This window comes from Tinamus guttatus, unplaced genomic scaffold (assembly GCF_059628265.1).
Source record: "Tinamus guttatus ecotype Peru unplaced genomic scaffold, ASM5962826v1 Tinamus_guttatus_pri_ptg000125l, whole genome shotgun sequence".
NCBI classification, from domain to species: Eukaryota; Metazoa; Chordata; class Aves; order Tinamiformes; family Tinamidae; genus Tinamus; species Tinamus guttatus.
In genome coordinates, this window is record NW_028288659.1 from 7716101 (window position 1) to 7743137 (window position 27037).

Below are 27037 nucleotides of genomic sequence, written 5' to 3' on the forward strand. Positions count from 1 at the left end.
AAATAACAACAAAAAAACCCCAAAATGTTAAGGCTTTTTTATATCTGTGTCAGTTTGATCTACTCATACTAAATGGAACAATAGTCTTGAGGATCTTCAAGTGGAATGATTTGTCTTCTCAATATTCTGGAAAAAAAAGTCATCGATTGCATCCACTAGAACAATTAGTCTCCAACATCCCCATCTCTGTCACCTATGAGCCACAGAAAATGAAAACCCAGGGCTAACAAGGCAGTTCCAAGCAGATCTCCCAGTGCAGTAAGATAAGGGATAGAAAAACTGTCAGGATCCTTTCCTTTTTTCCAGAAGTGGTGGACCATCCAGTCAGCAATCCATAGTAGAGTAAACACCTATAGAACATCAAACAAATAATCTGTATTATTATCACTTATATCATACCAATAGCTAATATTATTATTATTTCCATTGTACTTAGCACTATTGTACACAACTGCTTTTGAACAATATAAATAATCAATCTGATTTAATTTCTGATTAAAACTTCCCACAACCAAAAAAGGTAGTGGGAACCTAACAGAATGAACAAGTTAAATCACGGACAGCATCCTTTCAGTCTTATAATTGAAAGAAAATCTGTCAATGGCAAGAAAAACACAAATTCCACACAAACGTGTGACTGTACTTCTCACATCAGACAATATTGTGCAGTGTGAGCAGAGATGAGGTTTCAAGATTATACATAACTATCTGATATTACCCCAGATAAAAGCACTCAAAATAGACTTGTTACCACAACCCTAGATCTGAGCCATCAGCAGACGGGAGATAAAGAATATGAGGTCAGATTAAGAACAGATTCATCTAGATAGTGCGAACCACTACAAATGGCTTAGAATCTACTTTTAATGCATGAAATACCAACTGCAGCTCTGCTGTAATAAGGCACACCTGCAGTATATATTATGAAAGTGTCACTCCAGGCTGAATATGTCCCAGAGTAAAAGATCTTATTCCCGACTGTGAATGTCTGAACATCTGAGCGGTTTGATCTTAATACCAAAGGTATGTGTAAATCATCAGCCCAGTTTTAGAAAAGAATTCTTTTAATGTTCCACAGCTGTATAATAAGAGGTTCTGGTTCAGTGGGATCATGTGGCATGGCCTGGCATGTGATGAGTGGATAAAAACAGTACTGACTGAGCTTGTGTTTCTTCTTTTCTCTTTTGAGGAGCTGCCTAAGATGAAATAAACATCATATTGTATTCATTTTTTAGTTAAGAATATCTTCAGGAAGGCTAAATTTAAGACAGTTATTATCATATTCATTTTTAAAAGTCTATTTAAAAGAATATGTAATAAAAAAGTGGTAAAAGGTATAAAATTTATATTGTATGTAATCAATTAATTACCAAAAAAGGTTTAAAAAATCTTTATAAATGTGTATACTCATTTACTGAAACACTGATATTATGTGATGTGCTTGACACTTCTCCACAATACAACAGACAGTACAATGAACGTTATATAAAAATGTGGTGAAAAAATTATTCTCAATCATCGCTTTACAAAAGCATATTTTCTAATACAAACATGGACTTCTAATTACAAAAAAAGGAGAATATTTGCTTATTGAAAAATGCACAGTTTATTTATACAAACATATCTTCTGAAAAGGGAACTCTGTAGTCTAAGCTAATTATGCAAGTCCTAGGTGTGCTGACTGAAATCCAAACAAATATATTTAAAACAGATGTTTTCTTTGGAAGACTATCAGATTCTTTGAGTTGGCTCTTTCTTCCAACACAGACAAAAAGAGGTCTGTTTATGAAAGATACTGTACATTAGCATCCCTTACTGGATGTACACAGAAAACCCTATAGTCCCCAAACCAACAATAGTTAGGCATGCTCTCTTACAGGATGAGAGCACTCATTCCAAGAATAATTTACAACCTATTTACATAAGGCACATAACTAATTAAACATAGCATACACTGTACAATTTAAATGATAGATACACCTTTGTCTTTAAAAATTCATCATCTGTAAACTTTTAATTTGTCGACACATTTTTCATTCTAAAACAACTGTATATTATAGTGATAAATAGGTAGTCTGAAAATTAAGTTTTGTGAACTTTTCAAAATAATTATTGTCGATGTATTATCTCATAGGTGCATAACACACTGCAAACTATAACAAACCAGGTTTCTGAAAGTAATGAGAAAAAAAGAATCATAGTGTATTATATTAACTGAAGGTTTTAACAGTGTACAATGCTAGCGGGGACATGGCGATTACAAAATAAATAATGAAATTACAGTTTACTGACCCTTATTTTGAGGAAGGAATTTGTCATTTGTCTATTGTCATATATTTGCATGGCTAGAAACTGACAACAACTAAGAATTACGAAGATTAGCCTTTGGAAATGGTTAGTTATATATTTGACCACGGTTGCTGATGTTGGCAAGGTAGAAGTCCATCAGCATGACTTAAATCTTTAATGAGATTTTGCTTCTTATCAATATAGAGACGGAGAGATCACAACTGTCAATCAATTGTTATTTTTGACAACAATACTAAAATTCCTACCATGACTTTGCTGACATTTCAAAAGTAAGACAGTCCTTGAATTTAAAGTGGTAAGTAACACATAAAGATATGGCAGGCTAAAAAAATCAGGCAGAGGTATTCACAGAAAAGGGCAACGGGGAATAGACTGATAGAAATGGAAGGTTTCTAAGACATAGGGAGGAAATTTTACAGGAGGCATTAAACGACTGGTCACAAGAATAGTTTTGCGCTACATTACATTTGCTGGGAATTATTAGTAGCCTATACTTATTTCAGCAAATTAATGCAAATGGCATAGCAATCTAAATATGGCGTATTTCTACTCTGCATTTACTCCATGAAGAACAAAGTCTAAGCATGCTTCCAAGTGAAAAACAGCTGGTTTATATAAGGAAATAACATAAGGGAATCAACATTCCAGAAAAGTGTCATGAGACAATAAAAATGACCTGGTTAACATGAAATGATGTACAAAGTGTTAAGAAAAGCTTGAAAATATATGAAAAACTGCTGTTCAAGATGTGAGCTAGTATTTTGCAATTCTTTAAAATACAGAGGAAAAGATCAATTAATTGTCCTTTGCAAAAAGGAGAGGAGAGGAGAGGAGAGGAGAGGAGAGGAGAGGAGAGGAGAGGAGAGGAGAGGAGAGGAGAGGAGAGGAGAGGAGAGGAGAGGAGAGGAGAGGAGAGGAGAGGAGAGGAGAGGAGAGGAGAGGAGAGGAGAGGAGAGGAGAGGAGAGGAGAGGAGAGGAGAGGAGAGGAGAGGAGAGGAGAGGAGAGGAGAGGAGAGGAGAGGAGAGGAGAGGAGAGGAGAGGAGAGGAGAGGAGAGGAGAGGAGAGGAGAGGAGAGGAGAGGAGAGGAGAGGAGAGGAGAGGAGAGGAGAGGAGAGGAGAGGAGAGGAGAGGAGAGGAGAGGAGAGGAGAGGAGAGGAGAGGAGACAGCAAGCATTGAAAAAAAAAACTGAAACAATTCTAGACATTCTGGTTCTTTAATAAAAATACTGAATTAACTTTCTAGTCTTTTGGTCTATATTACCACTAAAACTGAGGCAAATGAAGCTACAGACATCATCAGTTTTAGACTAACTAGGTATGAAATAATCATCTGAATAATGCCTCATAATTTCTATTTATAAATGTGGTGTATCTGTAAAAAGACATATTAATCACATTGCCAAAACAGGCTGCAGAAGACAGAAGAATAGAGACACTACAAAATGAATATAGCAATAAGAATGAGATAAAAGGATAAGGAGTAGAAGAGTGAATAGCTTTTATCAGATGTCAGTGGGACTGTGTAAGACTGTAATGATGAGGTACCTGAAAATAAGGAGCATAAACATATGTATCACACTGTACAACAATGGACAGCTATAAAGAAAGAGTGATTCTAGATATTGAAATTTCTGATTCAAGCTAATATCAGATTGAAACTGAAGATGAATGCCTAAATAAATCTTTATTTAAATATTCAAAGTTGAAATCTTGTGATTGCAAACATGGGAAGATTACTTTACACAAGACAAAATAGTTCTTTTCCTTTGCTATGGGACACAAAATTGCTTTTGTTCTTTGCAAATTAACAAGTTAAGCTATAGAAAAATTATTTTTTCATCCTTTGAATGTAGTGAAGAGCTCTAAAAGCTTTCTGCACACTTTCACATAACTAATCACTCACACCTTCAAAATCTAATTCAATATAAAATTGCATAACTCCTTCCAAACATTCTCAATGTAGTCCAAACAATACATGTTGATATTTTGTGTTTTTTTTTTCTTCTAGGATTACTGTATTTCATCAGTGAATACATAACAAACTCACAGTGATAAAAAGTATAACATTCAAATGAATAATCTTTGTTAATGACAAATAAACCTTCTTCTTAAAATCTTTTAAAATATCTTTTATGCTTATATTAGTTTAAATATAGTTTTTATGATTAGTGAATTCCTGTACCAAGCTAGAAGGAGCAACTTTAGGTTATATAGTTTGTACATAATTATTCACACTGATAATCAGGCATTACGAAATTCAGCTGTAAGTGGTATGTGGAGCCAAGGCCTCTTAGCACTTTATTTAGCTTGTCTCAGATGGACAGGATTTCCTGCAACTTATTAATGCTACAGTTTCTTCTTAAATTGTTTCCATGTGAAGTTGCATTATTAGTTTCATTCTATTACTTCAGACTGGAAACATAGATCCAAATAAACTGTAGTATCTTGTTTTCAAATGTATTTTAATTTTGCCTTACTCTCATTCTTTTGTTGACTCAGAATTCACCTGCAACAAAACCACAACAAGCTCTGGTAATTATTCTACAACAACTGTTAGATGAATTTCAGAGGTAATTTATATTAATTTTAAAAACATTAGGATGAATTAAGGATCTCTAAAGATTACTGTGTCCTGACTCTGAAATTCTATCAGATTTATGGTTTAGTTCTTTTAGTTGTTAATTTTTAAATCATGCATTGAATTTATTAGATTTTAAATTGCTTTTGATGTCTTCTTGTGATGCTATTACCTTTAAAGCACTCACAACACATCTATACTGAACTTGTTGAATTCCCACTGTTTTCAACCACAATTCTTTAGTCAAAGAATTTACAGAATAGTTTTTACATGTTTAGGCATGAAACCGTTGCAGACTTGGACATCTGTGCTTTTTCTATTTCCTGAAACTTGGGCAGTTTTACTGTATTTTTCAAAACAATTCTCTGCTGCTTTCTCAGGTTAGCTGCATCATAGCCAGGGGGCACAGGTCACTAGTTCCCCCAGAACTTGCAGAGATTTCCTTCAATGTCTGGCTGTTGAGAAATGACAGTTTTTACTTTCATGTCATTCATGTTTTAGTCATCTTGTAATTAGGAAATATAAATTCATTCTCTTTGGGAGTGAATAGAGATATCTTACAGAAGATTCAACCCTTTCTTTAGAAGACTTCTGAAAAGCTTGCTTCTCAAACAACACTAATTGTACATTTCAGCAGTCTTTAGCTTTGCTGGACTCAGTTCAAACGCATGGAGCAGCTGTGGCATGCCTAAACACAAAAGTCACACTAGTTTAACTCAAATCATTCTCCAGGATGATTTAGGGCTCTACCTAATGAGTTCTGGAGACTCTTGATGCAGTGAATTAAGACATTATAAACTTCAGACATTTCTCTATACTCTTTTGAAATGACTGCAACCCTATCAGGGACAAGAAAAGGCAATGCATGTCCCTGTGTCTGAAACTTCTCTTTCAATCTAACGTAGCAGACTGGCATTAAACTGGAAATGAAAGTGTGATAATGCTGATTGACCAGGCTGTGATCAGCCCTGACTCTGCCACCAGTGATTTGAGTGATGGTGGAGAGCCGACAGGGAAGGAATGAGAACGATGAGCTGAGGAAAGACAGCAGCAGCAGCAACTACTGTACGTGGATGCTCTTCAACATCTGCTGGACAATCCATGATTTAAAAAAAATTGCCAGGAATGTTGGGCAATATTAACTTTGCATTGCTTCCCTCTAACTCCTGTGTAGAAAATGTGTTGGGAACAAGGCCAGGAACCTACCTGAAAATTACTATTCCTTGGCAACGGTAGCTCAATTCCTTATATCAAACCTTTATGTTATGCGTATACAGGCATAATCACACATTTTCTATCTCAAGTGCATAGCATTATGGTATCCAAGTACCCAGACAGCATACTATAAGCTTACATATGAATAACACCTTATTTAAGCAAAAAAGATTATACCAGTTTAACCGAAGGTGTTTCTAAACCAATTTGATTGTATCATTTAGTGGGAACGAAATTCTTTTACTCCATCATTTAAAACCAGATTCCTCAATCTGTCTTCTTGCTCTCCTTGCATCTTTGCCAGACACCCATGTTTAATCAAAACAGTCCCAATTTTAGGCTGCTTGTCAGATGGCTGAACAAGAGTACAATCCATAACACTGAATGCTCACTAGCTATAACTTAGTAAGCCCTGCTACGAGGACAAATACTTTGAGTTTAAACTTCTGGGATAAAAAATGTGGTATCTCCCTTCTAATGGCTTTGTAGGTACCGGGCTTCTACTGCTGACAGTTACGTGTCCCGAGAAGAAAGAGACAGCGATGTCTAGATTCAGGCCTCAATGAATTCGGCAAGTCTGTTTTTTTTTTTTTTTTTTTCTTTCATATCCCAACAATATGGCAATAAACAGGCAGATCTGCCCAGGTTTGTGTACTATTTTTTTTCTATTTTCTTGACTTGTGGATTCTCTTTAGCATGTGCATGGTCTATATTTTGGAAGTAAACATTTTCTGTCTGAAAAAGCAATACTGAAAATGCATCAATATCTTCTCTATCAACAAAATTTTCCATATTTTTAATATGGTAATATAATTTACCTTATACCCCATGAGCGATTTTTTCACAGTGAAGAGAACCATACCATCATGTTCTATTAGAAATCCCTGAGTATTTAAAAACTTAAGACATTTCTAATGTAAACAGAAATCATCAAGAGCATTGCTTCTTTCTAGGTTTTCTGTAGCCCCAAACAACTCTAAAATACTGACAAGTTACTTTATAGGAGTAGACACCTGATCCTTATTGGGTAAGAACAATTGTATTTAGGAATGACTAATTTGCTTGATGATAGATCTTAGAATCTCCTCTTGTTTGCTCATTCCCAGAGTTTGTAATATAACTGTGTGCTCAGATTTGGTTAGGAGGTGTGAAAATTCCTTAGGGGTCATTTTACTGGCTCAGTGAGAACAGAGGCAGCCTTTGAACGACCAAAGCGGTATGTCGGGACTGATGGCTTGGCAGTCCCAGCGTTGCTCTCATTCTACTGCAGTTGACAAGACAGAAGATGAAACTTTGCTCAGTGCATAGCTTCGTACAGTTGAAAAATATTTGTTCCCTTAAAAGGTAAAGGAGGAGACTGTTTTTCAATTACTATATGGTTTGTGTGTTGCTCAAAAGGCAGACTGTAACTTCATGTAGCATACTGAAAGGTGTATGCGTGCGTGTGTGCGTGTGTGTGAGAGAGAGACTGGTTTTGAAGCATTTTCAAAGAAGTGTTCCTGCTGTAGAGATGTCACTTAACAAATCTAAACCACTCTAAAAATCTATCTACTGTTTTCCATTAATGCACAATGATTTGCCCAGATAAAATACGCTGCATAACTTGACCTACAGACTTACAGGTACCTATTTGCATAGATGAGCTTCCTCATGATACTTTTTTGTTTTGGTATTTTCCTCAGATGCTGCCACTGATAAACATAACACAGGCTCTCCACTACAGAACTGTTTCAAAAGTTTTGAAGTCAGTCTTGAAAAAATCTAGTTGAATGCAGATTAATTTAAATGGTTGTATACTTTCATATAGTTGCATATTTCAACACCACCACCAATGTACTTTTGAGAGTAGGAATATTAAGAAATCCAAACTTTCTGGGTTTTCTTAATTTGAGAACTGTTTTGTTCATAGAGAAGCAGAGAGAATGAGATGTTGCAGACCATCATACTAGCTAATCATATTATTTAAAATATCTTAACTAACCATCTTTTAAAACAACTATATATTCAATGCAAGTGTTCTTCATTTTACTATATAGTGTATTTTCATTCAATAAAAGCTAAATCATACTAATGCTAATGTAAATCATGCCTTATTAATTACATATTTCCTACAAATATTTCAGTTATGAGACATCCTGTTGAGAGAATTTCTGAGAATGGAAAAGGAGAAGCAAAAGAAAGTCAAGCAAAAAATTAAAGTAACAGAATTAGATGAAAACAAAATTAACTACTTGTCTGGGATTTCAGTAGTATTGTATGGAGCTTGTAATGGAAATAATTTCTGTTTTATCGATTGGTGAGGAAGGATATTGAGGTTTACAGGCAACTTGAAAAAGTCTTGTTAAAATGCCAAATAGAGGAATTCATATTTATGTTACAAATTTACTGTAAAGGTAGTGTGGATTATTTCATTGACCTAGAAAAAGCATAAACTGGCGGGGCAAAATACAAACAAAGAACTTGTAATGAAACCTTTCATTTAACATTTCTATGATTTTTTCAGCTTATTATAACATTCTAGTTCTACTTTTGTCATTCCCTAAGCCCACACACATTTTAGCAAACATTGCAGTGGACAATCAGAGATAATAAATAATATAGTGACATTAAGTAAAAATCAGCTTCAGTTCACTGTAAAACATTTTATTAAACAATGTAAACATTGCACAAAAGCCACCTGATTTTTAAAGAGAGAAAATTCACTTTTTGTTGCCTTTCAATAATTTGGCATATTTTTTAATAATGGGAAAAATGTTAAAAAGTTATAATTATGATTCAGCTCCATATTTTTACTGATAACTCAATAAAGTAAGTAATGAATTAGAAAGTATAAAGCAGTGATACAAAAACTCCTCAAACACAGGAGTGACCACAATTAATTCTTATCTTTGGGAATCATTATAGTCTATCAGCTTACTATTTACTATCTCAAACTGAAATAGAGATGTTATTTTAGCCTGCTAGAACGCAGGTTTTTAATACTTGAAGCACATCTTCATAATATATTAGACTTAAAGGCACAAAGGTAACTGTGAATTCCATTATCAAAAAGGCCTAAAATACAGATCTTCCACTGCTGGAGACTCTCGTTTGATTTGTTTTGTTGATAATTGAAATGACAGTAATTAGCTGTGAGGTTTTTCAGTTTTACTGTAGAACTGGAAAAGTCATCACTCTGAGAAAAATAAAATAAAATGAAATCTGGAGAAATGAAATCAGTAGATGTTGGTTCTTGCAGACTTGAAAGGAACAACAGTTTCAAAGCCATGAAAAACTGGAAGAGGAATGAGCGTGGATATATAAGTGTTTTACTTTAAAAAGGAGAGACTAAAAGCACAAAAATGCAGTAGAGAAGAAGGGTATCAGACTGACAGGCAAATGAAATATATTTGAGAATTAAGGTTTAAAGCAACAAATCTCTTTGAAAATTTTAAAACTGCTATAGTTACAATCACATAAATTTAGGATAACCATTACTAGAAAAATAACAGAATAATGAAAATGGAGGAAAGAATCCAGTTGACTGGAATGGGTCAAAAGTTTCAAAAATTATTAAAAAGAGCGACTAGACAGAACAGGCAAAGTGAATGCACAGCATAATCTCCTGAGGAAAAAAGAACTGATAAGGTTGGAAACCAGAAATAGTATGCAAGAGAAAAATTAAAAGTAATGGTTTGACAACTTTTAGTGAGAGACACTTACTTACGAAGTTTTCTGGTTATATTATAGGTAAAAAAAAAATAGGTAATTCTCACATAAAATTAAAATAGAGGCAGTTTTCAAAACTTTCAAAACTGGAATAGCAGAGTGGTAGCACATGAAGACAAAACATTAAGAATACATTTTTATCAGGGACTTATTGGATGATAATTTGTATTTTAAAATTAAGTTGGTCACATATTTACAAACAATACGTGGACATGTGGATATTTCAAAATTTGTGCAACCTGAATATTCAATTTTTTTTTAAGTTCAATGACACATTTTAGTTAGCCAAGTTTTAGTAAAAAATTGGCTGTGAATTTAATAAAAACATTTCATTTTATATTACTGATTACTCTGAGTGAAATTACTTCAGCTTAAGGCATTGCTGTTTCAAAAGACTTCTTTCAAAACCTGCCATTGCTTGGTTTGGACAGAGTGCTAGGTAAGACCAGCCAAAGTGATATAAAACTATTTAACAATTAATGCAATTACCATTTCTCCTAGAGTGCTTACTGTCTGCCTAATTTCAGCTTTAGCAAATATTATGAACGCACCAAGCCACAACATTCTTATCTAGTACATTTTTCAAAATGTTAACTAAAACAGAACTGTGAACCATTTTGTGAAACCACATTTAAGAGCTTTGATAAATTTTCCTGGTGTAGTCATTTTTCATAAATGCATAAATGTTTCTTTCTCTCTACCCACTACTCCAGCTGATTAAAATGAGAGGTTTTTAGAAGCAGTGGTGCCAAGAAACAAGAAAAAGAGCTGCATGACTGGGAAATAATGCAATCAAGTATCTTATGAGAAGCACTCGCAATACAGGGCAAGCTTTATGCATGTGGGGATAATTAGTTACCTCCAAATTGTGCTGAAAGCCGGTAATAACCCATAATCTCTTGCACCGTTCATGAGATTTCAGGAATCAGATAAAGAGTGACTTTCTTCAGGGATGTACTTTTATACAAAGATTTTCACGTTACGTTTGTTCTTACCTGTAGCAGAGCTGCAAACAAATATACTGCTATGAAGATGGGAGTTAAGGAAGTATGGCCGCTTTTCATTAAATGGATAGTGTACAAGAAAATTAGGTGTCCGGGAATCACCAGAAGAAGCAGAACTTGGGCTGATTTGTTATTCACTCCTATAATAAAAAGTTCAAAATGCAGTTAAGTTCTTCAATTACTACGTTTTTCTAAAAAATAGCTTTAATATAAAAAACAGTTTTGTTGAAAAACAGGCATTATTTTCCACAGAAAGAATCCTTGAGGGTTTCCCCTGGGGAAAGAAAGGCATCTCTAGATTCTGCCAGCAAAGTTAAACAAGGCCCTTCCAGAAGAGGGTACAAACTGTCCTCTTTGGATCCGTACATTTTCTACATTCGTTTGGTTTCTGTACACATGGCTTTCCATCTATTTTTTGGAGCTGAAGTTATTTCCTACAGTGTTCCTAGCAGAGAGGATATTTTGGACTGCATATTCGAAACTTAGCCTTAGAAGAAACTCATTTTTTAAAAAAAGTAGCCCCTATTTTCTTTTCTGCCCCAATCCCCTTCACAAATATGAAAGTGTAATAGATGCTACTGCAAATTCAAATTTCATTATACCTACTATATTATTAGGAAAGTGAGGAATTAACGGAGCACAAATAGGGGAATAAACTGCACGAATCTGGGAGGCATGAATCTAGAAAGGAAATGTCAAATGGAGAGTGAAAAACAGGGACTAATCTTAGTAATTATTGTAGAAATAAGGTTTCGTCCTAACAGGACATTGGTGTGAACTTCTGAAGTTAGATGATAGAAGTTAGGAGCCGATAAGTGAGCTAAGGCAAGATATAGGTTGAAATCGTTATCAGTAGTTATCCTCAATTCCTTTCCCCACCAATCCTCACCTTTCACTCTAGTGATTGATGGTTACAACTTTATCCCTGCTACTCTCTATGCATCCCCCCCTTCAGTCAGACTTCTGCAGGCAAATGAAACTTTCATACCTCTAATGCCTTTGAATCATGTACAGAGACTTATTTTGCTGGGGGTACTGGGGTCATACAAAAGGTTGGGTGGGGGAAAGGAGAGACGTCAGACACTAGTTTTAACAATTAACTTATACATACCTGTGCCATAATAGGTTTTGCATGGATAATAGCAACCCTTTGCTTCTTCCGGCAGTTCTCCAGGAATGCTGTGTAAATGGAGGTAGGTAGAAATTCTGCTAGCTTGAATAGCTACTAGATTACCACCAATGCCTGAAAAACACAAGGACAAGGAGTAATTTTCATTTTTTTTTCCTCTAATAGGTAATATTTTGACAATGTACCAACTTACTTTATTTTTAGCACAGCCCATTAAGTACAAAGTCAAACAGAAAAGCACCTTTAGAATATATGCTACTTATTGACGGACTAACACCAGTTATTAAAACAACAGAAAAACGTGCTACAATTTCATGTATCACTGAAAAGGAATATTTGCAGATTGATTTAAATTTGTAATAAATGAAAAATATTCTCTCAAAAGGTTCAACCTGGTACCTTCATGTATGTGCAGCTTCCTTTAATTTGTCAATCCCTCCCGGAACAACAAAGCTGTGCCACTGCTGGATTACCTTCTTAGGCCAGTGTGGCTGGCAAGTATAAATAATACAAAGCAGATGCACTAACACAACCATAAGTGCAGGCTTCACAGAAACACAGGCCTGGAGAAGTATTCAAGGGATGATCTATCCATTCCCCTTTGCCACAGAGAACAATTAGCCATAATCTTCTGTCAGCTGCATGTCAGGTTGAAAGGAGAAGTGTTTGGCTAACAAACTGATCTTTAAAATAATGGCAGCGATGGAGATTCCACCTTCTCCTCAAGCACCTTTGATATGCTTGCCATCAGAACAAAATATTTCTGTGAAATGACTTGGACGTCCAGTGAACTCAACAAACAATATATATCTACATCACACATAGCAGTGGCATGCAGATCATACCAAAATGATCTTGGTGGCAACACAGCACTATTAACACACACACAACTCTCCCACTGCTATTATGCCCTAGAATTGTCTACTTCCTTCTCAGACACAAGCTTGTTACTCCCTCCCATATTCTTTACAGAGAATGACTTGCTTTGAGAAGGAATGGTTAAACAGAAGTAGACACATGGGTTATATATGGATCTCGTCCTCCGTAGGAAAGAGAAAGCCCTCACTTAGTGTGGTTAAACTGATTTGTTTATCTGATACTTCGCACTTTGTTTTGGTAGCAAAAGAAATGTCTGTTGGTCATCAGAAGTCCCTGTACTATGCTGTGGTAAGGACAAAGATCTAATATTGAGAACTCAATGAAGATCTCCTGCCTTATTACTGCTTAAAGACACTAAATGGCAAAACCCAAGAAGAAAGTACCGCTTTTAAGCAAAAAGTTCACAATACCAATCAGGAAAAAAGGTACAAGCAAAAAACATGTGGAATTGTTGAAAAGGACTGTTTATCAAAGAAAACTGCATCCACACAGGTGGGAAATACAGGCTATGAGATAGCAACAAGCTGAGTCAGTCTTTGGAAAGACAATTAAAATAACATTCTTTTCAGACAAACTACAGAACCAGAAATGAAAAAAAGAGTCAAAATAAAGTTAAAAACAAACTAAATAGGGCCCAAGGTCTATCTTTTGATAGGTTACATTATGGAAAATGGTATTAAGACTCCTAACTAATGAGAATAAAGCATGGGATAAAAGTAATCTGGGCAATTACAAGCAGGGTAGTAACTGCAAAAACTGACATAATCAAAACAATATTAAGAGATAAAATAACTAAAATCCTCTCTCATTATCCCTACCTTTCATAGTATTATGAAAATAATAACAAAAATAATTAGGACTATCTTTCAAGGCATGCTTTGAGGCTTGTAGCCATGCAACCATCAAAATTGTTGGCAAAGGAAACAGATTTGGATAACTGACTTGGATAAAGCTGGTTTTGCATTAAATGTATCCTTTTGACACATGTAGAGATATGCAGCTTATTTTTACTTAATCAGGGTTGCTCTATGTTTGAAGTTATCTCAGCAAGATCAGATTAATCATAGGTTGACAAGAGGCCAACACAGCAAACTGAAAACTTCTCACCATCTAAATGCATAAAATGGTAGTGTGCTCAATGGCTGCTCATATTGTGAAAAACCCTGTGGGCAGATATACGGACTATTTCCACAAATATTTAAGTCATAAAGTTTACTTCCTGAAAAACAGTATCGCAGTCCTCACAGCAAAACTTCCATTCTATTATAAAGACTAACTTTTTAGCTTCTTTTAATTCTCATGAGAACTACAGCACGGAAGAAAATAATTAAATTCAAAGGTAAAATCCTACAACTGTTATTGCATTCCTCACAGGAGAACAGAAGTGTTTAACTTAAACATGAAAATACCACTTTGTCATTAAGCAGAAGGGACATTGTCTAGTAATGTGTGAATGATGTCTTGGTGGCTTACATTAAAAAGAAAATTTAAAACTTCATCACTTTATTGAACCCGTCATGGGCTTACACAATAACCTCTCTTCTGCAGAATAAATATTACTTCTGAAAAATATCACAGTTATTTCTTGTTTTACAATCACACAAAACTATATTCAAAAGAGTGCCAAAACCATGTCATGTATTTGTGACTATGTGATTCTAATATTCATTATTTGGAGAAGAACTTTTTTTCTAATAGTGGAATGTATATATACATATATATACATATATGCACACATACCACATTAAAAATACTTTGCATTAATAAATCTCAAAGAATATTTCAAAGTAGATCTGCCTCATTGCCATCATTAACATTTTATAGGTAAGAAAACAGAAGCTAAAGGAAGCTGCATGGGTGTCGCTGATGCGGACGGCTTACAGTCTGCCTAATGCCCTGCGTAAGACACCAGGCTGTTCTTTTATTGCATGCTTTAATAGACAAAAAAAAATCTGTGCAAATATAATCAAGGAACTTACGTTGGATCATAGGTGTACGATGTTTAAGAAGTACGATATGCTTGCCAAATACATCCTTTTTAACTCATTTCATTTGCACAAAAATTATTCAGTGGTTTATGTGCATGACATATTTGCCTATCAGTATAGTTTATATATACATATATGTAGATAGGTAGATTTTGTGGACACACACAGAGTACTACTGTGTCTGGAGATGGCGTTTTCACTCGATCAGGCAGTTAGACAGTTCTAGATGTTCCCTAACCCATTACCCTGAGCACTTGCAATGGCTTCTGTTTTCTGTATTAATCTATGAATTATTTTTATTGTTATTTTTAATCATCTTAAGCCCTGCATTTTCACTTAGCAGATGACAGCACCCATTGCTTGATGACTTTATAAAACAGTGGGCAAAGCCATCTCTTCCTCTCAAGTCTATTTCAGCTATGTTTCAAATGAACAGAGCCAGTGCTACTTACGCTTTTACAGAACAGATGTGTGTAACTAACCTTAGAAAAAGATTCTAAATTTATAATTTTGAGCAGACAGAGGTACTTGTGTCTTCCCTAACTTAAGTGGCAATGACCCAGAGATGCTTTCTCTCAACTAGCTCCGGGTGGCTCTCTGATGGAAGAGAACTGTTCTCTTCCAAGTACCTCACCTTCTTTAAGGTAGTCAGGAGATACTCTTCGGAGCTCCCTGCTCCGGGCTTCAGTTTCTCTACAGGAGGCCACGCACCTAGAAACAAGGTGCTCTAAAGCCAAAATCCTTAGTAGCTACGGCCCTCTACATTTTATAGACCTCTACATGTAAACACTACATATCTATCTGTAAATATCCCTCTCATCCTTCCTTAGGAAGAGTTGCTGCAAATTATGTCACAGTTCAATAACATGATTACATTTTTTCTCGTATACCTGTAATTCGATGCCACAAAGTATTGTCTAAATGCCACTTCAATATTTTTTTTTCTTTAGCATACAATGAATATAATTTACCTCCACCAAAGGAAAGAATTAGTTCAACACAATTCCCAAACTGATTCTTATTATGGATTTATGCCGGTTAGTCTTTCTGGAGTTTGACAGAAACCTGCTTTTTGATAACATTTGTATTATAAAAATGAAAAGGAAGAAAAAGAATCTGTTACAGTAGTAACCAAAGTACTAAATTTTTCAATAACTAGATTATATTCCAGAAAAATTCAGTATGAGTTTTTGCCCTGACATCTTCATACTTGACTTTAAAAAAATCATGTTTTACGAAATACTAAAATTAAGAAACTGGCTTAACCAGGTTCATCTCCATGTTGTTTTTTTATCCAAATTTCTTCTATTTACTTTTGCACTTTGCAGTACTTCTGTTAACACTTAAAAGTGCTTTGGGGAAAACAAGTGAAAACCAATAGCTTTTCTTATGAGTCCATTTTTAAGAGAAGTCCTTAAGACAAAACTCTATGTGAAAATCATTACATTTTACAAAGGGCAGTTTATGTTTGATTTGGCTCCCAAATTTTTTCTTTCTTAGGCCTAATGTAGAAATTGGTCCATAGCTTGTACTCAAAAAAGGTAAATATTGTGATTAAAAATTATCAGATTACGATGTGAAAAGTAATGGTAAGTGAAATTTTGTAAAAATGACCAAATCTTAAGAGAAAAAAAAGCACATACTTGTATAGTGGTACAGAACACATTTACGCATACAGGCTAGCAACTAGTAAGCAGTAGAACCCAATAATGTGTCAGAATTAAATATCCAGAATCAAAATCCTCCCCCATTTGTTTCATGCCAAAAGAAAGACCAAGTTATAAAATTATCATACGGAATAGCTGTCATTCTGAGAGTATTACACTCTTTCCAACTTGGTGCAATGTAATTCTTTTGCTATCCAGCCAAATTGCTCTGTCACCATGCATGTACTTTAATGCTTTCCCTTGTAATTTACAGGGGCACCAAATTTCAGGTGCTCAACTGATGGACACCATGATTATCTTCTAATCAAAGTACCTCTCTGTTACATGAAAACTGAGAGCACAACTACTCTGTATGAGAATAAAATATATGAAGTTATATGAAAATACATTTTCATTTTTGAGATGGCATGATTTCTGGGTGTTTTCTTTCCATATTCTCCAAAACAAACAATGTAGAGCAAAAGCTTTCTGAAAAAAAAAAAGTAGTACTGTTCTTCCATTTATCCTACTATTTAAACAGAGTTATGGTTTGGGGAATACATTATATGAGCTTAACTTTCATCTTGCAGATGACAGACATGACAGACAAGTTTATGTCAAATCTTCTAATACAGGTTTCTCATGCTCTTTGATTCATATTTATTCCCTTAAGATATCAAATAGTCCCTTAACAAGCACAGCTAAACAGTGAAAAACATTATCACAGGTTTGTGTTATGTTCAAAGAGTATTGTTTTAAACCATCTGTAAAAGCAAGTTTTGCTATACCAAAGCCTGCAAAGCGTGTCTGATTTTCAGGTGTTTTCAGGATTATTTTGTAGTACCTCAGTTTCACAGAAATGCAAAAAAAATGGGGAGAAGGTATATAGATATGCTGGTCATTATGCAGTAATTTCTAAAATGTAAATGCCTAGAAGATATCTCACTATGTTTTGTCTAAGGATATAACCAAAAGGGAGAGGAAAGTGGCTCTATCTAGTAACTGCAGCTTATCTCATTTCTGCGGCATACTCCCAAGCATATAATTGTTCAAATCATTATCATTTTCTGCACAGAAGGAACTCTGTTACTTGCCAATTTCAGTTCCTGAGCCAAATTCAACATGCTGTGTAAGAGGATTTGCAAATTTTAACCAAATTACAAAATACAAAGATCAACTTTTTGTATTGAGATTGAAGCACAGTCACGCTTGGGTTTAGTTATTTTATTGAGAACTTCAATATATGAAAAAAAGACATCTAAATTTCAAGTAGTCTGTAAGTACAACATTGGCTGAGAACACAAAATGATTTATTTATATTTGGAAAGCAGAGTGACAACTTAGCCCAACCAACTACAGAATTAAAACTAATCATTCCTCTCAAAAATGTGTTTAAAAAGGAAAAATGATTTTAAAATACTTCTGGCCACCAGCAGTAAAGTTAACTATAATTGCCTCTCTGATTAAGAACTATTTTTATACTCTTGGCAAATATTTGCAGCTATTGTTAATAGGGGGTTGGAACCTTTGAGATTGCTCAAATTCCAGACAAATATTTCTTAAATGAAGGCTCCACACTGCAATGGATGTGATGGAAGTAACTTGTCCCCTACCTAAGGATGTGCAAACCACTTACACAGCACCAGGTCCAAAGCTATTTAATGGTGTGAAATCCACAGGAAGCCCAATACCTGATAACTCTGTGGCAAATATAATCCAGGATTTTTAATTATACAAAAATGGGCACTGAAACAACAACCAGTATGAAACAGAGACAAATTTATACTGCTTCCATTTTTGACTAGACAAAATTTCAATAGGTTACAACCTTCCCTTCAGGTTTCCCCAGTGCTTTCCTGGGACGCAGCAGCAACAAACTGTAAAGAGAAAAGGTACCTGAAGCACCTTTTGAGGGGGAAACCCTCAGCTACCTTCACCACTTGTTCTTGCAATGAGATTTCCAAGGACAGCAGACTACTGGTAGGGAAAGACTTCTGCAACAATAATATTTTTAAAAGCCATCTGTTAAGTAGCTAACGCACCTTTTTTTGTTATTAAATGAGTGTCAGCAGATGTGCTGTTTTAACTGAAAGATTTCCTAAATTGCAGTTTAGTACACTACTGTCAGTAGACCATCAATATCAAGAGGTGCCATTAGAATTATGAAGCCCTGGAGAGTCTAATCTAACAGCAACGAAAAGAATTACTTACCTACAATTTCCTTTCTTGGGAGGTACGTAATTAAACAGACATATTCTGCATTGTTTACACAGAAAATATTTGCTCCGTGCTTTTCTAACAGAAATGCCTCTGTCTTTACATTTCAACTTCAAAATTTGAGGGGGTAGCACATGCATTTACAACAACACTTACACATTGCTCCCCTCTACTCATTTGTGAATGAGGGAAGGGCAGAATTCCTTAAAGGTCCTGCTGTTGCCAGTGGCCCAGCAGAAGGAGTATTGCTATTTCTAGTAACAAGCCACAAGCCTTACACTAATTTTGGCTTATGCAAACTTTGCAAGACCTTAGTTTTGGCCCATCAAACTTGTTATTCTTTTGTTATGAAAATCTGCTCTGTAAAATGCAGTTCAATACATTTTTTCTTGTAGTTTTCTTCTTGTTTAAGTGTGGGATAATAGCAAAGTTCTTGAAAATATGGACACTGGACTATAAACAACTTGTTCATAGACCATTCCTGATTACTGAAGAAATGTAAGCCTACAGAGCTCAGGGAAAATGGCTAAAATAACAGAAAACATAACAAGAAAAGAGGTAGTTAAGCAGTAAAAATCCAGATGAACAACAAGTAAGTCACCAAATATGACTTGGAAAAGCAACAAACTCTGTGGGACTGCCCGAGCTATAAGCCAACCTCTGCTCTCTTTGTCTTCTTTAAGGACTCTCTCTTTCCCTGCCTGCTCCAACAGCCACAGGTGTCCTCTCTTCATCTGACTGATTCTTCAGGATCTTTGACTTGCCACCTAATCACACAAGGCTGCGTCTAATAGCATGCATATATATTATATATATATGTGTGTGTGTGTCTGTGTCTAATGTGTGTTTTCCCCACAAATTCTGTGCATTTCTCCGCTCTAGCATTCTAACTCCTTCATAATGCCTTATTGGATACAGACTTGATTTGTCAAGGTAGTATTTTGGAAAACACTCTCGGCTCATTCTTTTCCTCTAAAGATAGCTCAAAAGAATATATGCACAGTCCCTTCTGTTGGTAAGAAGGGAAAGAAAAACAAGAAACAAAGTGGTACATTTAACTTTTCTAGAGGTTTGTTTACAGAAACTGTCATTCTTAGCAATTAAAATGATTTACTGAAATCCAATCATTAGCCAAAAATGTTAAAAAGGTAAAATATAAGCACATTGGCAATGCAGTTATCACAGCCAATTTCCGTGGGGAAAAAAATAAAGAAGGAGGAAGGGAAGGAGGAAGGGAAGGAGGAAGGGAAGGAGGAAGGGAATCTTAAACAAGATACACAGTTCTCTTTACAGCAGCAATCCGTAACTGCTACAAGGTAAAAGACAATCATCATTGCAATATCTGGTAGGAGTATGATGCCTTAAGAAAAGAAAGCTGTAAGTGCTGTAGTAAGTGGCAAGTCTAGAATAAATGAGTCTATAGAAAAAAAGCTACCAGTGTTTTGGTATAGTATATTGAAGCAAAGAAAGATGCCTACTCGGAAACAATAATACAAAGAATTGCCAGGCAGTTCTTTCCTTTTGTAATCAAGAGATGACATCTAAGAAAGCAGGACTACTAGGAAGAATATGTGGTGCACCTGCCTAAGAACACTATGAGTTTTTAATGAGCTTTCCAGCTCATTAAAGAAAGCTTTAAATTAGGTGGGAAAGGAACATCTACTGGGAAAGCAACTCAGGAGGACAGAAGCAGTCCATCATGCTTCAAAGCAAAACTTTGTTTCTTCTAGGCAGAGAAAGTTACCATGGGAAACAACTGTCTCAGGCCCTAAGTTATCTAATGAGGAAGAACTGCTCATAAAAAACAATGTGGTAAAAGCAATCATTGAATAGAGTTCACTACTAAAAGAAAAAAAGAAGGCATCACTAAAATAAGATTAAAAAACAACAACAACCCAATGCACAAAAAAAAAAAAAACACAAAAAAACACCCCTCCCCAAAAACAAACAAACTCCAAGCTCAGTCAGCAACACGCTCAGACAACTGTAACCTGCATTCTCTCGGGAAGATCTAGGGTTACTGAAAAGGATTGTTAAGAGAAAGCTTTCTGATGTAAAGCAGAATTTCATTGAAGATGAACATGGCTACACTGCTCTTTAAGAATCTCAAAATCAAAATGGAGAAAAAGAGTACCAAGTTGGAATTAATACAGAGGAGAAGGAAAATACACAGCAGCATAAAGGCTGAATTGCAAAAATGAATGTATGGTTAGCAAGGAGCATAAGGAACAACATAGAAGTGCTTCATGTTAAAGATAAAAGGGAAAAATAAGATCTTACCAGGCAAAAAGTTGTTAAATGATATATGGAAAACTCAATTCTTTGTGCAATCATCTTTTTAAAAATGGATATCTGTGATCACAAACTTAAATGTATTAAGTCTGTACGGCCTGAGGGTGAATTAAATTTAGAACCTCCATAGAGAGATAGACGAACAATTCCCGAAATATCAGTGATTATCTTTGCAAACTGATTATCTTTGAGGTTAGAGAATACCAAAGGACTATAAAAGGGAAAACAGAAAATGTAACTTTGAAAAGAATGGCCTAGGGAATCTGTGTGTCAGTCCAACTTCTACTCCAAGAAAAGCACTAGAAGAAATTATTAAACAGACAATTTAAAAGACCTAGAAAATATAAAAGTGGTAAAACAAAGGCTAATGTGAATTTTTCAAGGACATGCTTATGTCAAAACAATAACACTTCCTTCTCTGACAGGACAGCTTGCTTATGGACACTGCAATGGATATGCTAAATCTTGACTGCAATAAAGTTTAGCAATTTTTTTTTGATGCTATCTCATACAACGTATCCTGGACCTGTGGAAACAGAGAAAACTGGGGTCAAGTGCTTCAAAATTAAAACACAAGGTTAATATTAACAATCTTTTACCAAAGTTGAAAAGAATGATGAGTGGTCACATGTCACATTATTGATGGTTTGGAAGACAAAAAAGGCCACAGCCATATAGAATTTTCAAAGATCAAGTGAAAAGAAACCAAAAGCAGCCTGAAAGACAAACTAAGAAGATAAAATCACCTTGATAATAGAGAAATGGTTTGAAAACAACCATATATACCATGGCAAAAGAATGTAAGAAATCAAACAGAGAACTACAAAAGGAGGGGAAAAAAAAGCTAGATAGTAAAATAGCAGGAAAAGGCCTGGCAACTATAATTATCAAAACATAAATGAGAATCAAAAAGGTGATACTGATCAAAAAAGCTCCAAAGTTTTCATTTTCAAACTGCATTGGTGTAATACGTTATTAACTATTCTTACAAATTTTGCCCTGTGAATATCCTTAGAGAATCAAACATGTAACAGTTTGTAGACTAAACTTTCACAAACACTCACCGAGACCAGGAAAATATACTCATCGTGACAAGCCAGGAACCAACACACACTTTTCTTTGTCTCTATCATCCCCATTAATACTTACAACAACAAATGCTACAAATAATTTAAATTACTGTTTTTAAAATTTGTCTTTGGATGTTCAAAGGAAAATCTTTAGAAAAAACAATTATCTTAGTCTTCCTCAGCTATAACAGTCTGAATAAAATATTTGAATATGCCTCTTTTTCAATTTTTATCGTTTCGGTTTGTCATTGCATACTTTAGGCTCCTATTTCTCACATTGTCTAGCATGGTTTAATGTTCATAATAAGTAAGATCAGGAGAACTTAGTAGGTGTTTAAATTCACAAGCATTGCCACCAAAGTCAAAACTTGAAAAGAATATATCAGATACTAAGTAGCATAAAAGAATTTTACTGAGGTAAATTTCTATCAAACCAAGATATATCAATACAGTAGTAAATAATCCTGTCATAGTCTTACCATTAATTACTGGAGTATAAACAACAATTCCAACCAAATTTGGATCCGATACAGTTGTGTCCAGAATAAGGCCACCAATACTGAAAAATAAAGAACAACACAGACAGTAAGGCAGGAAGATACATTAATTTGTATTTCAAATATTATTTAGCATTCTTAAGTTTTTAACATCTTCAAGCCACTGTTTTCTTCTCAATTTACCTTTTTCTTCCCCGACAGCCTTGTTCTGACCTGCAGATTAATATTTTCAGCTGAGCTAAGTACGTGTTAATCACTGCCAATTTCTTTGACAAAAATATCACAACAGATAGAAAAACGGTTACAGGCAGAGCTACAAAACTCAGCGCTAAATAAGACAAGCTTGTTCTCTCACAGAACCAAAATATTACAAGATATATCTTGTTTTATATTACAGATAGAGCCCTAAAGCTTATAGAGGCTAACCTCCCCACAAAGATTACAACTGAAGTAATTAAGTCAACCATTTGTTTTGCAAGGCTGTTGAATATAGCACAAACAATGACATGTTCTTCGTTCTTTCTCTTGCTGTAGTTACTGATTATTTATATATTAAAATTGACTTCTTGTATATCAAAGACAATAAAATTTCAAACAATCTTCGTTAGACTTTCAGTTTACTAAATCAAATCTCTTAGATCAGCATGCAGACTTGACTTAAAACTGCAAGAGGGAACAATTCAATATTTCCTTCATTTGAAATGCTGCTACTCCGTTCAGTCATTTTCATAGGCCACTGTTAGCTCTCCAGCTCAGTCCTACCTGTTACTTAACTCGGTTCACAATCTAGAGGGTTGTTAAATGTCCCTTTTTAACACAATCAGATGTTAAGTTATGCAGAGACAAGGTGAATATCAAGACGAAGTGAGACAAATAGACTCACCTGCTTATAATCATAGCAGTTATAACAGGCTCCCATCCGGAATGGAGAACAGTTCTGGTTGCTGGGTGTTTGGCAGCTATGACAATCCCCATGGGAGTCAGAGCCAAAAAAAAGGCACCAACCAAAGGAGATACATAGTAATATGTCTCTAGAATAGCAGAAAACAAAAGAAAAGTTTTACTTTCAAGCTACTCCACTGACTTGGGACTTCCTAATTGAACACTGAGGAAACTAATGGAAAATCTATCTTAATGGTAGATGTATATAAACTATACAAATTCCTTCACTTGTCCATATGTTTACTTTTATGGGAAATGGGGCAATGGTATTTAACATTGAAATTCCATCTAAGCATAAACAATTTACATGAAACAAAAGCAATATAGAGTGTATATAACAGTAATCTTGCCCAAGCATTATAACTTGTTAGAAAGGCTGCAAATTCAAGGTATTATTACTTTGACGCTATCTTGGTGGAGAAGGGTGGGGGGAACGCCTGAAATTACACCTGGAAAATTTGCTGTAGGGTTTTTAGAAGTTACTATCCTTCTGCTTTGGCCAGTACAACCTCTGCAGAAATCCAGCAAAACAGACGGTGAGATTACTTCCATTTAGCAAGCTAAAATTAGAAAGTTACCTGAGACAGAATAAGACAAAGCCCAAAAATAATTTTCCCATCTTTTTCTAACTATTGTAAAATATATTACCCACCTCCTCCTCTGAGCTGCTAATTATTTTACAATCTGTTCTCCTCTTTCTGTGAACTTAGAAGAGGAAGATGGGTCTAAAGTAAGAAGGTCTCACTCAAAAGAGGACGTATAACACATGATTCCTCTACTTGGCAATTATAGTTTTATCAAACTTAATAAAAACAAGACAAAAAACGAATTGATGTAAAGTTCTTGAATGGTCACATGCAAATAATCATTCATTCTACACCTCTTGATACAAATCTTTGTTGCATAAGATTTTCTCTCTCCTTTTTTTTTTTTTTTTCCTTCTAAGGAGTTAATCATATTGTATCCTCCTGCTTACTTTTCCTCACTTTATCTCTGTTCCTGTCATACAGGAATAAGTGGAGGTAGCACCAGAGGCATGTACCAGACCCCCAACAACAGATTTAAAAGTCAGAATGACATTTCTATTTAGTAAAATAGCAAAGGGCAGAAAATAATGAAATGACAATAATATTATGAAGTTTTAAGTCACTGTGGAGAAGCTGCATATTTTATTACTCTGCTGGTCAGCAAGGATCCTCTGTTGGAAAAGATGTTTAACAGCAAAATACATACCCAATGTTGAGCAGCAAAGAAGAAAAAAAACACTATCCTAATTAATCACAAACTTTTGAAAGTCTCTCACTTGTATTACACTATCAATTAGCCCACTGTACTCCTTATTACAGGATTTCTACCAATACAGGCAAGGAAATTAAAAGTTCAAAATAGCATGTTTTTCTTTAAAAAAAATCTAATCTCATTAACAACTTAAAAAACTTGTTGGAATGTGACCAAGAGAAAAGAGAATATTTAAGCATCTGCAGCAGTCTATCTGAGAACTACTCCAAGAGCTAAAAAGAACACAAAGGAACACTAAAAATTAGCATTCTTTTACTCAAAGTGAAATATATAATGTAATTCCTTTCTTCAGAAAGAAAGAAAGAAAGAAAGAAAGAAAGAAAGAAAGAAAGAAAGAAAGAAAGAAAGAAAGAAAGAAAGAAAGAAAGAAAGAAAGAAAGAAAGAAAGAAAGAAAGAAAGAAAGAGAAATCCCACAAATAAACTTTACTATCAACCAGGACAATTATACAAATAATGCTAACCAAGAGTTATTTAATAAGTGATTTTAAAAAATATTAATTATGTAAAATACAAAGCTGGAGGTATGAGGCATACATAGAAATACGTGATTCTGTCATAAAATATTTTGTGTCAAGTTAAAAAGAAAGAAAAATTATGAGAAGACAATCTCAGCTAGTGTAAAATGATTCATGATGTAGAGCCAAAATGAATGCAAATTCTATCTGTAATGAAGCAGGACTGTAGTATTTTAAGAGCTCAGCAAACAGCTAGAAGCAAGTCCAGCTTCACAAAGCTTAGCAAACACAACTAACCTATCACTGACTTTCAATAATTTCTCAAGTTGAATTCAATACATTTTAAGTTATTTAAAGGCACTTACTGTAAGAAAGAAATACTTAATTCACAAGCTGTCATTTTTACATCAAACACAGCAAAAGTTAGATGAATTTTCAAGAGGGTCAAAACATGTTTTAAACCAAGAAGAGCACAGTAGGTAGTGACAAAAGAGACGACAACAGAAAAGATAACGCAGCCAGTGAGTTTTTTTGTACACTCTGGCAGAGCTTTCAAGACTACTCAGCATCGATTTAGCTTTGTTCCTTTGAGTCAACAGTACAGGAGAGGAGTTATTAAACATCTTTTAGCCACATTTTTCAATTTTTAGTATGTACAAATGTATTAATTTCACCCTAGAGCAAATTAATAGAGAGAACCTACAAAAAGCATGTTACATCTGAACCCTATAGATGGAGCTGGACATGACAGCTGGACATTATAAAAGTTATCCCAAGGTTAAAATACAGTGTCGCGAAGTTTCTTCTTGAAAAGAACAAAAGCCATTTGATTCTCATGAATGACCAGCTTCAAGATACAGTTAGAGCTTTATTATTATTATTATTTTTAATCTGATAAAGTATATTAGTAGTTTTGGGAGATTCCCAGTTTTTACAATTCTGGAGGAAGTGGTAAAGGAATATCAAAAGGCCACCAACTATCTCCATACTGCTGGAAACCAGGTCTAAGTATTAGTCAGTTTACAAACTTTAGACTAGATAAGTGAAAATCACCCTACCCAGGCTTTAAGGAAAGTTTAATTAGAACAAAACTATAAAAGCAACTAAGAGTTTAGAAATATATCTCAGGAACTGTCTCTAGTGAACAATAATAGACTCTAAAGCTCTACAGGAGCAGGTAAAGTACTCACTTCCAGCCTAAGAATATAGGACTTTTTTACCTATGGGTGACACTACAGGTAGAACAACTTAGTAAAAGAAGTAAAATTAGGATGCTAACATTGAGATCCACCTTTTGAGTAACAGTGAGCCAAATTCTCCATATTTGGTCCACAAAAGAAAACAAACGAACAAAAATCCATTCTAAAACAGCTGAAGAATGGAAACCTGGAATAAATTACTGCCCTTTTAGGGCTCATTTTACTCCACTTTTGATAGCTGTCTGGTGGTTAAGTTATATGATAAAATAAATTTTACTCAAGTGTTCTCTGGTGGCTCTGCTATAGAGGCTGTACCATCCAAAAGGGGAAGATCTACTTCTAAAAACAACAAACAACAACCCTTCAAGGAACTTTTGACTGTGACCCTAGATTCAAAAGCAAGGAAGAAGGAGGGTAGAGGCAAGCATTTACACCAGTTTTTAAGAGACTCATTCCCTTAGCAACCTGTGATAACAATCAATCTTGCAGCTCACAAAAAGAGATGCCCAACTCTTCATGCAGGGTATCTACTGCGACCTAATGTTCAGTGCAGGGCCACCCAAAATGTTGCAACCTCTGGTAGGGATTCTGTGTAAATTAGAAGTAT

At 34.9% G+C, this 27037-nt stretch overlaps 1 protein-coding gene across 2 annotated transcripts in view; it reads right to left on the minus strand.

The window, feature by feature from the left end:
- The window catches only part of SLC41A2 (solute carrier family 41 member 2), a 47135-nt gene continuing 20098 nt past the window's right edge, over positions 1-27037 (minus strand). For both annotated transcript variants that reach the window (XM_088521624.1, XM_088521623.1), the window contains 5 exons: positions 23418-23565; positions 22517-22596; positions 11928-12059; positions 10808-10956; positions 1-350 (listed from right to left, as the gene is read on the minus strand). In XM_088521624.1, the coding sequence (XP_088377750.1) occupies positions 165-350; positions 10808-10956; positions 11928-12059; positions 22517-22596; positions 23418-23565 (695 nt within the window). In that variant the 3' untranslated portion in view covers positions 1-164. The remainder of the gene's footprint in view (positions 351-10807; positions 10957-11927; positions 12060-22516; positions 22597-23417; positions 23566-27037) is intronic.